A 15,570-nucleotide genomic window follows, 5' to 3' on the forward strand; every position below is an offset into this window, starting at 1 on the left:
CGTGTCATTGAAAACGACTTCCTTTAAAATAAAACAATCTGTAATGAAAGAACCACGTAATTTTAAGTTGATTCGTCCGAAAGTAATTGAAAAACTATTTATATTTACGGCACATATCCTGTAACAAAAAGGAGCATGACATGTACCGTAATTTTACGGGTCGAAACAAAATTACGTGTCTTTAAATTACGTGCCGTACAATAATTTTCAATTGCACATATTTAGGTGCTCCTGGCATCCCAGTCAGGCACCAAAAATGAAACGTCAAAAGGTGCGCGCACGGACGGTTTATGAGGAAAAGAAGAAGTTTTTTTTTGGTTTTGTTTTGTGCCGGCTGCCGAGCCGGAGCAACTCCGGTGGTTGCTGCAATAGAATAAATTACCGTGATCGATGGTCGGGAAGTTTGTTTGTTATCTTGTTGTATTCATTCTTGCGACCAGCTGTAGAATAGTGCTGTGCATGAAAAAACAGTTTGAACATCATCTTTGCAAACTGATCGCAACTTGCTAAAGTAGCTGAAGAACAGACCCAAAATTGACCCAAACTTTTCATGACGAAACCTTGCAAGGCCAAAGAATCAAAGCAGTAATCTTTCCGGACAGCGGAATATTATCAACGATCCAGAAATGTTAAAGTATCTAGAGGTAAGTGATTTATCCCGGCAGAAATCAAGCCAGGACTATTTTTCAACAGAATTTATTTATTGTAGATAACCGGAAAATGTTTCAAATATGGCTTGTTTCAAATGAAAGGAATAATGTGGAAAATCGGAGACGGAATTTGGAAGAAAAGGTACACAAAAGATCATGAAACAGTCCACCAAGCTACGTCATTTTGCTTCCAATGGAAGAAGGAAACAGTTTTTGGTACTCGCATAGAAAAATAAACCATGAGCCTCAATTGGAACGCATCGGGAAAGGTAAATTCAATCATTTGCATTGCATTGTATAGTTTTTCTTTAAGATGAGTAACCTAATTTAGAATGATAATTTCAGAACACAGTGAACATGATTCTGACACCGGTACAGATCAACTCGTCTGCAAACGAAATGGCCGGGAAAAGGAAACACATCAGTGAATCGCGCAGCAAGCAACTCTTGCCATTGATCTCCCGATTGTTGTGTCATGCTTCAAAATTTATGAAAACCTTCAGGCCTAAGTTGTACCGGCAAGGTAGTAATTATTAATCATCACTTTAAGCCTATTTGCAACTAACACTTCTAATCCGAGGAACTCGAACAGCTCAAGAAGAAAATCGTTCAGTACTTACGATAATTTTTTTTTCGGAACTGGAGATAATGTCCCACTTGGTGGTAGTTTTTGCAGACACTCAACTTTCGGTTGCTTCAGTCATCGTTGAGCTGAACATGATTTCTTCATATGGTCTTTGAACATTTGATTCATAAATACCTATTCTAATTAGTTCTGCTCTTAAGTTGCGCATTATGTTTCCCAAAAGTCGGCAAAAATTCTTACAACATATACTTAGGTGTCGAGCTAAGGTTATGCGCTAGTTTTGCAGCTTGTCGATAATATGATCGCCCTGTTAGTTTGTAAGATTATTGATGTTAATTAAGGCTAGGAAAACGACATGATTGCTCAGGAGAGGGATGTTTGATGCTTTGATCATTTAAATTCAGTAAGTATAGTATTATATTTACTTTGGAAAAACTTTAGAAAAGACATACATATTTTAGAATGGTTGTCGGTTTGAAATAAGTTAGCAAAAATGAGAACGGAAATAACCGAAATTACAAAAGACATCGGTTAATATTCGTATTTTGGCTTGTCTTTTAAAAACTTACTAATTTATTGCTTGGATCTTTTCGAATCAAAATGTCGCCATAAAGTTCCATTTTCTTAAAGAATGTTTGTTGTAACATTACAGTAAATAATTTTTGCTGTGAATGGTAATAACTTTTTTTACCTTTATTATAGGTAGGTTCATCTATAATAATAAATAAATTATGTATAAATAAATAAATTATGTATGTGCGAATAAAATTTTGTTTTATTCAACAATGAAATTCCACTGTATTGTAGTACATCAAAACAATTAAATTACGTGCATATTGTTTTACAGGTAGCTTGGAAATCCAGGTCACTTGCAATTACAGGTCGCTTGCGATTACAGGCCATTTCAATTTATAGGTCTGTAATTTTTTATGGTCACTGAAAAATAAATGTCCTCGACCTGTAAAATAACGGTAGATGTCCTGCTCCTTTTTGTTACAGGACATTTACTGTAATTTTACAGAAAATAATTTTTGCTGTGTTCTATCCCATCCATTGCTCTCTACACAGCAAAAATTATTTTCTGTAAAATTACAGTAAATGTCCTGTAACAAAAAGGAGCAGGACATCTACCGTTATTTTACAGGTCGAGGACATTTATTTTTCAGTGACCATAAAAAATTACAGACCTATAAATTGAAATGGCCTGTAATCGCAAGCGACCTGTAATTGCAAGTGACCTGGATTTCCAAGCTACCTGTAAAACAATATGCACGTAATTTAATTGTTTTGATGTACTACAATACAGTGGAATTTCATTGTTGAATAAAACAAAATTTTATTCGCACATACATAATTTATTTATTTATACATAATTTATTTATTATTATAGATGAACCTACCTATAATAAAGGTAAAAAAAGTTATTACCATTCACAGCAAAAATTATTTACTGTAATGTTACAACAAACATTCTTTAAGAAAATGGAACTTTATGGCGACATTTTGATTCGAAAAGATCCAAGCAATAAATTAGTAAGTTTTTAAAAGACAAGCCAAAATACGAATATTAACCGATGTCTTTTGTAATTTCGGTTATTTCCGTTCTCATTTTTGCTAACTTATTTCAAACCGACAACCATTCTAAAATATGTATGTCTTTTCTAAAGTTTTTCCAAAGTAAATATAATACTATACTTACTGAATTTAAATGATCAAAGCATCAAACATCCCTCTCCTGAGCAATCATGTCGTTTTCCTAGCCTTAATTAACATCAATAATCTTACAAACTAACAGGGCGATCATATTATCGACAAGCTGCAAAACTAGCGCATAACCTTAGCTCGACACCTAAGTATATGTTGTAAGAATTTTTGCCGACTTTTGGGAAACATAATGCGCAACTTAAGAGCAGAACTAATTAGAATAGGTATTTATGAATCAAATGTTCAAAGACCATATGAAGAAATCATGTTCAGCTCAACGATGACTGAAGCAACCGAAAGTTGAGTGTCTGCAAAAACTACCACCAAGTGGGACATTATCTCCAGTTCCGAAAAAAAAATTATCGTAAGTACTGAACGATTTTCTTCTTGAGCTGTTCGAGTTCCTCGGATTAGAAGTGTTAGTTGCAAATAGGCTTAAAGTGATGATTAATAATTACTACCTTGCCGGTACAACTTAGGCCTGAAGGTTTTCATAAATTTTGAAGCATGACACAACAATCGGGAGATCAATGGCAAGAGTTGCTTGCTGCGCGATTCACTGATGTGTTTCCTTTTCCCGGCCATTTCGTTTGCAGACGAGTTGATCTGTACCGGTGTCAGAATCATGTTCACTGTGTTCTGAAATTATCATTCTAAATTAGGTTACTCATCTTAAAGAAAAACTATACAATGCAATGCAAATGATTGAATTTACCTTTCCCGATGCGTTCCAATTGAGGCTCATGGTTTATTTTTCTATGCGAGTACCAAAAACTGTTTCCTTCTTCCATTGGAAGCAAAATGACGTAGCTTGGTGGACTGTTTCATGATCTTTTGTGTACCTTTTCTTCCAAATTCCGTCTCCGATTTTCCACATTATTCCTTTCATTTGAAACAAGCCATATTTGAAACATTTTCCGGTTATCTACAATAAATAAATTCTGTTGAAAAATAGTCCTGGCTTGATTTCTGCCGGGATAAATCACTTACCTCTAGATACTTTAACATTTCTGGATCGTTGATAATATTCCGCTGTCCGGAAAGATTACTGCTTTGATTCTTTGGCCTTGCAAGGTTTCGTCATGAAAAGTTTGGGTCAATTTTGGGTCTGTTCTTCAGCTACTTTAGCAAGTTGCGATCAGTTTGCAAAGATGATGTTCAAACTGTTTTTTCATGCACAGCACTATTCTACAGCTGGTCGCAAGAATGAATACAACAAGATAACAAACAAACTTCCCGACCATCGATCACGGTAATTTATTCTATTGCAGCAACCACCGGAGTTGCTCCGGCTCGGCAGCCGGCACAAAACAAAACCAAAAAAAAACTTCTTCTTTTCCTCATAAACCGTCCGTGCGCGCACCTTTTGACGTTTCATTTTTGGTGCCTGACTGGGATGCCAGGAGCACCTAAATATGTGCAATTGAAAATTATTGTACGGCACGTAATTTAAAGACACGTAATTTTGTTTCGACCCGTAAAATTACGGTACATGTCATGCTCCTTTTTGTTACAGGATATGTGCCGTAAATATAAATAGTTTTTCAATTACTTTCGGACGAATCAACTTAAAATTACGTGGTTCTTTCATTACAGATTGTTTTATTTTAAAGGAAGTCGTTTTCAATGACACGTAATAGTCATTATTTTCTTCTGTGAATAAGGAGCATCGGCGCTCGCTTACTTTGAGTTCCTTACTAATCTCTCTAGCTCAGATTAACTAAACTCTACTATAATTGGGTAGATACAACACCTTCTAATCATCGGAAAATTATAAACGACAACAATCTCACGGACCGAGCTGACCGCTGCCGTTGGGAGAGTGAGTGGTTGGACTTGATGAAAGCTTCTCGATCAACAGAGGGGATCAGAAATTTTAAAAAAGATGTATATGTAAATATATTGTATTTATAACGTTATCAACAGCTGTGATCTTCGGAAAAGTTGATCATTGAATTAAAACAATTTTTTTTTATCTTTCTAATGTTATAGTTTTACCAAAAAGTGCACAAATTTATTGAACGATTTTTAGTAAATTTTGGAAAGTTATCTAGAAAACAAGAGCTGATAGAAAAAAACTTATTTATTGCATATTTCGAATCAGCGCCCCAAATTATTCAAAAATTCAAAATAAGCACCTTAGAGAAATGTAATTTTAGTTGTGTAATATGAATTGTTGTCTAAGATTTATTGGTAGTTAAAATTCAGGGACATGTTTATTTCGTTGTACATAAACTTTTGTTAGATTTTCTTTTTTTTTCCAAAATAAAAATACATGATTTAATTCTTCATTTTTGTTGAACAATCTGCAGTTAAATTTTGACAATATCTTCTACTTTTTACTTTACTTTAAATTTCATAAGCTACTAGCTGACCCGGTGAACTTTGCTACTGCTTCCAGAAATAAATTAAATTTCCTAAAAATTATTCAAATATTAATTGTTTTGTGAGCTTGATTTAAAAACAAATTACAACATAAATCAAAAGTCACCACTATATAATGAAAGATGATGCTCAAGTTTCGAACTGCAATACAAAGATGACATGAACTAATTTTCAGAAACTATCTTAATTTGTTTTCAAGTAATTGATCAAAATTCTTCACCCTTTTCCTCTTCCAATGCGGGAAGGGCTCACGGACTATTGCTTAGAAATATGAGATCAATCTGAGAAATTTATCATGCCACATTTGGCTCCATTTTTTTGATAAGAGTTTTCGAGTTATGTCAAATAAAATATGAATAAAACCTGCCTCTTTCGCCCTGAAAAAAGAGGGTCTCAAATTGTTTATTCGCAAACAACCCATCTTATAAAATATGGTCCCATTGCTTGATATGTTCCCGATTCATGCCATAAAAAAACTGGTAAGCGAGTCCTCTTGTCCTTCACATCCCCCACTGCTGGAATGAAGTCGGGGTCTCTAATAATCATACTCATAACCTCTCATATCAAATTTAATCCCATTGGTTGATATGTTTTTAGCTTTACAACAAAGTTAATAAGGAACTACTTCCTTTCCCACCCTCTATCTCGTACCCAAATACCATTCCATGCCATGATTCCAATTCGCTGGTTTTGTCAACATAAATTGTATTGGGTAATAATCATAGAACCATATAAAAATAATTTCCCATGTAAAATATTGTCCATTTGTTAGATAAATTCTCGGGTTATGCAAAAAAAAAAGTGTATGGAAGCCCCCCTCCTCCCTTTCTATATCGTCAACCCTATGCACCTACTCCAAGAAAGGAATGGTTTTAAATAATCATAGAAATATTTCCATCCATTTGGTTCCATTTGCTTGATCAGTTAGTTAGTCGAGTTATGTTAAAACATGCAAGAGAGTCACATTTCCCCTTTCTAGCTCTCCATTGGATGGAGGGATGAGTACTTTATATGCATAGAAAATATTTCTTGTACTCAAATACCCTTGGATGCCAAATTTGGTTTCATTTCCTCAATTAATTCTCAAGTTATGTAGAAAAAGTTGTATGGAAGCCCCCTTTTCCTATTTATATGTCCTTGCTGAGAGGAAAAAGGGGCCTCAATTTATCATACAATCATTTTTTCTTCATTTTCACCTTCCCATGAAAAATTTTATTCCATTTGTCTCAAATAACCATAGAAACATTTATTGTATTCAACTATCCTTACATGCCAAATTTGGTTCCAGTTGTTTGATTAGTTCTTGAATTAAGTAGAAAATTGAAAGAAAGATCCCCTCCTCCCTTTCGATGTCTCCACTGGAAAAAAAGGAGGGGTACCAAACCACCATAGAAACATTCCTCTCACCAAAATACACTCCCATGTCAAATTTTACATCATTTGCATGATCAGTTCTGGAGTTATGAAGACTTAGTCTTATTTGAAAAACCCCCTCCTCCCTTCCAGTGAGAGGGAGTGGTCCTAAACTATTATAGGAACCTTTCCAGTGTTCCGACACCATTGTCTTATTTGTAACGAAAACATTCGTTTTTTGCCTCAGTTGCAAATGCCCTGCCAAATCATAAATTTTCGTGCAAATTTGTCGGCAAAAACAAATTTAAATTAGACTGGAACATTCCAGGCTGTTGCCAAGCAACATTTTTGACCTGGGATTTGCCCGAAGTCAGCCTTGGCATAGGTTTCATCGTCCATCAGAAGACACTCGTCGAACTTGGTCAATTGGTCGTATAGCTTCCGAGGACGGGTTTTGACCACACTATTCTGTTTTATGGTCCGATTTTGCTGTTTGCTAGCTCGATACGACTTGATTCCTTTCCGGAGTCGAATTCTACTCACGGTACTATGAGCAGCACCGGATATTTTGGCCCAATCACGGTCCGACAGATTGGAATTCCTCTTAATCTTCTTCAAAATCTTACCACGCAGTTTCCGGTCGACAGTTCCGACGATTGGCTCGAGGCTTCCGAATCGTTGTCAATGTTTCCTTATACCGTTCGAAAAGACGCCATACGGTATTTCTGGGAAATTTCAGATGTTTAGCTAGCCTAGATGCAGACCACAATGGATTTTATAAAAAAAAAATCGGTGCAGAATGTTTTTCCCTTCTTTCGGCTTCCATGTTGATTGTTTGCAAAGTACAGTCGATTTGCGGAATGTCAAAAATACGTGGAGCAGTCAAAATTCCCGACACGTGGATGCCAAGAACATCCAAATCCGTCCACCAGGAGATGAGCAGAAGCTTGTTCCAATTCTAAATGAAGCAAGCTTTATGAGAATGCAATAGAGTCAAAACCACATGTAGCACTTTTTTGTTTTATTAGTTGTTAACCCAGGTGGTAAATCCATTTTACGAATTGCATTCCAAGGCACGGCGAGCCACCGCGTCCCCCCAGTTTGCTACTCTGGGTCCATGGGTGCAATTGGACGACTCATGATACAATGCTAAGGAACAGTGTACCCCCTAAGCCATAAAGTCCACCTGGGCCACCTTTGTTCCCTCGTCGAACTGTTTGACACACTATACTTCAATAGTGGGAGGTCAATTCGCGCTAATGCGCCCCAAGACAATACTCGTTTCCGAATCCTCTTTCAGCAAATACCTAATTCTAACACAACTCGAGGCGCAACACCTTCTCTGACGAGTTAGGACCCGACATCTCATCGTGTTCAAAGAGGTCCCCATTCAGCGCAACTACTAACTTTGTGGATCTAGTCCAGGAAGTCCAGAAACACAAAGCGAGTTGTCGACGACACTTTCTCTGTTCGAACACGCGGATCAGGAAGCAAGCCTCCTAAGCCACGTGTAGGACTCAGACTCCTCCGAACTCTCTAGTGGTGACAAGTCGCAACAACTCAATTTTCAAGTCGGGTGCTTTACTCCCCGAAGCGTAAATCGAGCTGTAGACCTCATCAGGTCGCACTCGCGTTTCAGGCGCATCACTTCCCGAAACGCGTGTCGAGCCCTGACACCTCCGGCATACTGTACCTCACTGACACTGACGGGTTAAACACGTCCCTAAGAATATTGGCCACCACTTTGCTACTCATTTTGCGAGTCAGGTCTATACCGATGTTGAACCCTCACCCTCACACCCGAGTACTGGTACCTAAGTACCTAGGTGCACCACTTCTTCCGCGCGGGTTTGGCAGACCCGTCGACGGTCTCTAGTTCTCTTAGCCGTACATCTGCAATACGCCGGACTTGTAGACACGTTTCCGACCTGGACCACGAGGAGGTAGACCTACCAGCCCAGAGCGTAGCATCTTTTTTTTTATAAGTTGATCACCCAATCCTTTTTACAGATTGCAATCCAAGGCGCGGCGAGCCACCGTGTCCCCCCAGTTTGCTACTCTGGGTCCATGGCTTGCAATTGGTGACTCATGATACTATGTACCCCTACACCATAAAGCCCACCTGAGGCCTCAAGCCATATTTCACATCCGGACCTACAACTAAGGCTATACCCATGATGGAAAGACCATACTCGCGCAAAGCGCTCCACGGCAATACTCATTTTTACGTACTACACCAGCAATCGTCATCCACCCTGCTGTCACGATTCACGACTCACGGGACTATCCGTTCGCCGCTACTCGTGACTCGAGTCCCACATTCGGCCTCTTGCCACAATTCGAGACGTCTTGATCCGCCTCTCCTCGTGACTCGAGACCCTCTCACGCTCATCCTCTTAAAAAAATTTAAGATGTCTTTACCCGCCTCTCCTCTTGACCCAATTCGAGACGAGAGCAGCTCGCCTCTCCTCGGGTCTGGAGATATCCACACATCCACTATTTCTCCGTCTCGACTCTTCGAGACTCATCCTGAGGCCCATCCACTGGGGGCCACATGTTATGGCACAAGACCCCTCTGTCCGTCGTGAGTCGATCGTATCTGCGAATCGGGGCCAGGAACCTCCCCAAAAGGCAGATCGATCAAAACCCGCTCGAACATTTGGTCGTCCCGCATATCGATGTCGCGACTACCCGATACACGTTTCGACCCTCCCTCTTGCAACTGAGCACTGGTACCAAGGTGCCCAGTCGCACCACGTTTTTGCCACACTCGGCACGCAGCTCGTCGGCGGGCTGGCTGCACCAAGTGTTACGTGTAGTTCTCTCGATCGTACGCCTACAGGTGACAAGTCTGTAGACACGTTTCCACTCTGCACCACGTGGAGGTGGAACTACTTCGCAGAGCAGCGCCATCGTAGCATCTACCTCACCCAAGGTGCATATAAGTACCAATTTGGAGTCGTATGGAACTTGAAAGCTTGATAACGGTTCATTGATAAGCACATCAACTTTCAATTTTTAGCACATAAAACGCATAAAGGTTGCTAAACTGTCTGTTTTGAAATTTCTAGGTTCACTAAAACTTTCAAGAAAACGTTTTCAATCCTCTTCTTAGGAGCTCTTCGCTCTTCACTCAAAAAAAGGGAAATTTGAAATAGCTTTCGATAACCACCACATAGGGGTAGGCGTTGATAAATCGAAGTTTAGCTATTTTTTGAATTTTAGAACCTATTTTTTATGTTCACTCTGATTACCATTTGATAAAAGTTAAATTTAAATTTCCCCAATCAGTACAGCCAACATTTGACGCACTGTTCGGAAACCTGATGAGGTGCCACACTATTTATCACCTCCTTGTGTTGGTGCCCCCCGTTCGTGTTCGATAGTGGAGCACCTGAACGAATTCGAATCGGAGCGCCACATCGCACGCTGGAATCAAATCATGCGCGCATTCTAACCGTTGCTTCCGTTCAGGAATGAACGAAGCGGATATTGGCTCCGGGATTCAGGCAGAGCGCGCGCGTAACTTTCTGCCACAATAGCCTAAGTATACGTCCGATTCAGTTCGCGCGATCGAACTTTAGTTCTCTTCAACCTACTCGAGGTGTTGTGCTGGGAAAATATCGACCTGGTCGTGGAGAGGGGCAAAAACAAACCGAGCAGAGAGTGATAAAAAAACAAAATCGGTACTTACATTTAGTTCCCACCGTATGCAATAATTCGGAAGCTGGCAACCGGCTCGCCATCACTGCATCTCTTCTGGTGATTCGGATCGGAATTTAGCAGAAGCGCGCTGTTGTTCGAAACAGTAATTAGTGGTGTGAAAAAATTCACAAGGGTCGGATCATCCGCCAAAGTCCCATACGAATATCGGCCAAACCGAGGCTATCGTATCAATTTCTCGCGTCTAGATTAAAGGAAGTCGAGCATTACAAGTGTTACTGATCTTGGAATACTTTAAATATCACAGATCGAACGACAGAATGGCGGACGGTGACCTGAAAAACAATGAAAAGGGTATCGAGTTGAATGGATTCGGGAAAAACAGTCACATGGAAAAATCTCCAGATGAAAAGGATGTTCAAGCTCGTAAGTATGACAGATTTATAGACCTAATATTAAGATTTTGTAGTGGTTAAATATGAGTGCATAAAAACACAAAGCCGTTTATTATGTGTTGAACAATTCATATTAATTTGATAAGCTTTCAGCATTCAGCAAACAAGCTGAAAATCTGATTAGTGATGTGATGTACCTACTTAGGTATAGCGAACAACAGTTCCGGTAGATTAAAAAAGTAAACAAAATCAGTCAATTCCACTGGTTTCAGCTACGGTAAATGAATTGCACAAGAAAAATTTCAAGCCTCTTAATTTGATTTGCTTTGTCCAATTTTTCGAACCGTTCGCAACAATTTCTCTCTGGAATTCAACGAGTTTACCAAATATTTACCTGTATTCGGAAAAGATCATTCCAAAATAAAAAGTTAAAGCTATGTTTTCTCAGACCATCAACTCAAATCACCGAAAAAGAATTCTCCATGGAATACGATGAATCTCAGTTAAAATCACAACCGCAAAAAGTCCAAGTAAAACACCAAAGCGGATGACGGTTTTGATTTTACGACTATACGACCATTAGCGATCGCACTTAAGTATGACAAGACAGTTTTTCAACCTTTCAAAAATGCAAACGAGTTTAGCGTCTGATTCCTGAAGCAGTGATAAGAGAGAAAAAAATAATCGATCATGAGCAGGATTGTATAATGTTGATTCGACTCTTCGAAGCTGGATTGGAACAAAAAAAATAACTCGAGCGTTCAAAAAACAATACGTTTTTTAAAGAATTTTTCAGATCTTTTGAAACTAAAAATTTCACAACTAATAAAAAATTATGGAGAAAAAGTCATACTTAATTACCTAAATTGATATGTATTCAATACCTTATATTCAAACTGAGGAAACCATTTTCCAACTCAAGTTTAATACAAAGAACGCGAAATTACCGAAATGGAAACTATTCCCTTTAGAGAATAGAAAGTAAAAAGCATTTCCGAAGGTATTTTAGTCAATAATAAACCCCACATGTATCTCATAAAATTGTAAACTCTTTCCGCCAACAAAATGAAAACTTTGGGAATGACTATCGTAGCCGGAGCAAAACAAAAGCGTTTGCAGTTATTTTAAAACACTATTAATTGTTATCAGAAATGTTATCCGTAAGCAGGGAACTTGTTTGTTAGCGCCTCTTCTCAAACTGACGCCACGTATCAGTTGTTGAACAGTCGATTGAGAAGTAACAATATTAAAAAAAATATTAGCTAACCCGGTGTGTATTCTATACCTTTTGAAAAAAACGAACACAAACATATATAGGATCTCGATTAAACTTGATATTTCCTCGAAGAGATTCTTTTTACTTAACCCTAAGCGTACATCTTTCAAAGATATGATATCTTACAAATCTATATATTGTATACCGTGACCGGAATTCGATCTTAGAAGACTTGAAGGCTTAGAAGACTTGAAGGCAATCCTCTACGATAAGGGCTGCAGCAACGAACCTTATTATGAAATTAGTAAAAAATATTTAAATTGATTCATTTGAACATCATTTTAGTGCAAATTTCAAAAAAACATTATTTTTTATACTATTTTCCAAACTTGAAATTTATTTGTTTACATTGTTTTGTTTTAAATCTTAAATTAAGACTCTATTCAGCCAGGCGAAAAAAGCTATAATTAATTTTCATATAGAATCATTTCTTGTACCTTAATACCTTACCATGCAAAATTACTTGCTCAAATTATTATTTTTATTATTTCTAAAATTATATTAAAAAAAAGTATAGGATCCCCTGTCTTTTTCTTTCTTCCCACATCTCTCTCTTCGATTTATTTATTAAGATATATCTTCCCAATGGAAGGAGGAAGCCGTCATGTTTAATTATTTTCGTACCCAAAAATCCTCCAACGCCAAACTTGGTTCAATTTGCTCGATTCGTTTTTTGAATTTTACAAAAAAAATGGTACCTTTGTTATGTTAAGTCTCTTACCATTTCTGCGCTCGAAGGAGCAGGGATCTCAAATAAAAAAATATATTATTTCTTGTTTTCATATACCGTTCCATGCCAAACTGGATTTCATTTCCCTGAGCAGTTCTCGTGACTGCAAACATCTCTAATTTGTTTGGTAGACCCCCTCTCCACATTATGTTATATTACATTACGATATTGTTATGTAATTGTAGCAATTCATAACAATAAATCTTCTAATATTATAATATCGCAAAATTTGTCATCCAAAATGATAAATCTGTTTATTATGGCAAAATCGGTTTCTGTTGTTAATTTATGTAATTAAATTCACTTGTATTTTTTTTTTTTTGACATACGTAATATTTTAAGTTAACTTTTTATGGAAATCCTTCCTCTTCGAGTTGGAAAATCTCTGTTAATAAAACTTTTAATCTTAATCAATCACAATTGGTTGAAAAATTACAAATTTAATTACTGCGGGCAATTGATATAACTATATGCTATATGCTAATTTCTGGAGAATCGGTTGAGGCATTTCGAAGGAGAAATGAGAATAAGGCTATGATCACTTAGAATCCTGGCAGTTACGAACGCGTTTATTTTAAAAACTGTTCGTCTGTAATTTGAAGAGAAAAAAAAACAAATATTTATCTTTGATTACAAGAAATAATCCTTTTATATACTTTTGGTCTTTTATTGATGATCTATTATTTATAACACATAAGCAGAATCTTTGCAAAATCATATCATTTTACAAAAGTTCATCTGCAAAAAACAAATTTGAATCTGATTGTAATTTTTTCATGGGTAGGTATCCCGAAGAATTTGAACTCTTTAATTCGATTTTCCTACAAAAATATCTTTGTGAATTTGCTGCATAGGGCTTTTGCTCAGTGCATGTGTGTTAGAGAGCCGTTGGGCAAACAAACGTGACAGCTGCTTGTAAAATGAATGCTGATCGAAAGGAAAATGTTATTTCTTTCGATAATTTGACCAAATGAAAATTTTCAAAATACGGATAATTTTTAATAAGCTAGTGTATCTGTTCACTAATGTGTAAATTTATTTCAAGCTTTCAAGTTAGCTATCCTGTAAAATTGAAGGTTTTTATATAAATTCGACTCTTATCAATGGAAACATAGCAAATATTTTGATTTTTTTTTTGCCAAATTTCGTAACATTGGCACTTAACTTCATCCTCCGAGGGAGAAAACTTGTTACAGGTGGATCAGAATCCGCCTACAAAGTATCTACAGGGTTTATTTCAAGTGCCCTAAGGAAATATTTTATTTTTTAAACTTTGTTCAGCTCGGTTCCTCACTGAGGATCAATGAAAAATCTAAAAAATAGTTCTATTTGAAAGAGGATGATTATAAAAACACTAACTGACTGTTTCTTAGACACAAATCGCACAGATTTAAGAAAAAATCAACAATTCAGTTGAACTTCAGTGGAATCGTGAGTGGTCATCCCAAAGACGCTGTCATGATAATTTTACCATTTCAGCGCTATAGTATTTTCAACCACGAAAAGTTTAACATCGATTTTGTGAAAGTGCGCATGAAACAATATTGAAATTACTATGTACCTGGTAATTTTCGATAACTCTCAATGTTTGTTGTCGAAAATACTATGGTCATGATAATTTCATCATAATTTCTATCAAAACTACCGTCCGCATAGTAATTTTGACATTGTTCACCAATTCATATCAACAAAATACTACGCACATCGTACTTTTGAGAACAAAACATATTTGACTCAAAAACATAAGTGCGTATGATAATTTTACTATGGTAAACATTCTTGTTGTTTACACTAATTCAGGATCATTAATCATCAAACCCGTTTGTAAAAAAAACTAATTTTGAGCTGCTTTATAGCTTCATAACTTTGAAAATCATTCCAGAGCATCGGGAGAACACACTAACATTGACCGACGTGTGTCGGAAGTGTGAATTTTCATGTTTCAAATAATGTCATAATGCATGCATGCAAATAAACAAACAAACATACATAGTAATTTTACTATTTAAATCAAGCTCCTCGCTCCTCCTAATCTTTATCATAACACATACTAGTTTCATCATGAAACATATTAATTTTACTAGGGACGAAGTAAAACAATGCATCATTTCATTGACAATTTTACTAAAACGCAGTCGAATTTACTATGCGCAGCCAAATTGAGCACATGGTAAAATAGCTATGCGTATGGTATTATAAACAACAAAACATATTTGACTCAAAAATATGGTCGCCTGTTGTTCGTTTAAACCACGGATTTAGTAATTTTACTATGCTTTTTTTTTGTGTGTATAGGTAGTTAGGGCAGGGGTATGCATTCAATTATTCGCAATAACCATAAGCCTTTAACCATAGTTGCGATCAAGGGTTCTTTTTCGATGCTTGGTTTGAACTTCGTGAGTCTTCTAGATCAGTGGTTTTCAAACTTTTTTCACTCACCGCCCCTTTTGCAAAATTTTCGAGCTCAACGCCCCCCTGGGCAAATTTTCAGAAAATTTTAAAATAACGATAAGCTGGATCGTTGAAAAACCATAAGCTTTTGGCTTTATGTGGTTGTAAGACCTAACTCAAAATCCATTCAAATCAAATTTGACCATCAGAGCCAAAGGGGTAGGAAGTATTATAAGTGTAAAAATGGTCGATTTTAATTTTATAATGTCAAACGATTCTTCCAATACTCAAATTTCAATCCACAATTCTTTTTACTATGATAGTTCATTTGTTGTTAGAGGTATCGTTAACTGGAATCAGCTACCCAACGTGATTAAAAACATAACTCAAAGAAGAGGATTCAGGGAGAGTTTATTGGCAAAACTAAACGATACAAA

The 15,570-nt window shown here is 36.9% G+C and overlaps 1 protein-coding gene and 2 long non-coding RNA genes across 3 annotated transcripts in view; 2 read left to right on the plus strand and 1 right to left on the minus strand.

The window, feature by feature from the left end:
* Positions 1–360: 360 nt before the first annotated feature.
* LOC129744078 (uncharacterized) lies at positions 361–1,310 on the plus strand. Its single transcript, XR_008736801.1, has 3 exons — positions 361–644; positions 710–919; positions 996–1,310. It is a non-coding gene; the product is annotated as an uncharacterized LOC129744078 (long non-coding RNA).
* A 1,954-nt stretch (positions 1,311–3,264) lies between these two features.
* LOC129744033 (uncharacterized) lies at positions 3,265–4,214 on the minus strand. The gene is made up of 3 exons (XR_008736785.1): positions 3,931–4,214; positions 3,656–3,865; positions 3,265–3,579 (listed from the first exon to the last, which is right to left on the minus strand). It is a non-coding gene; the product is annotated as an uncharacterized LOC129744033 (long non-coding RNA).
* A 5,903-nt stretch (positions 4,215–10,117) lies between these two features.
* Positions 10,118–15,570, plus strand: part of LOC129748718 (putative inorganic phosphate cotransporter) — a 36,758-nt gene continuing 31,305 nt past the window's right edge. The window contains exon 1 of the mRNA XM_055743409.1: positions 10,118–10,767. Within this exon, the coding sequence (XP_055599384.1) occupies positions 10,662–10,767 (106 nt within the window). The 5' untranslated portion in view covers positions 10,118–10,661. The remainder of the gene's footprint in view (positions 10,768–15,570) is intronic.

Source organism: Uranotaenia lowii, chromosome 2 (assembly GCF_029784155.1).
Source record: "Uranotaenia lowii strain MFRU-FL chromosome 2, ASM2978415v1, whole genome shotgun sequence".
NCBI classification, from domain to species: Eukaryota; Metazoa; Arthropoda; class Insecta; order Diptera; family Culicidae; genus Uranotaenia; species Uranotaenia lowii.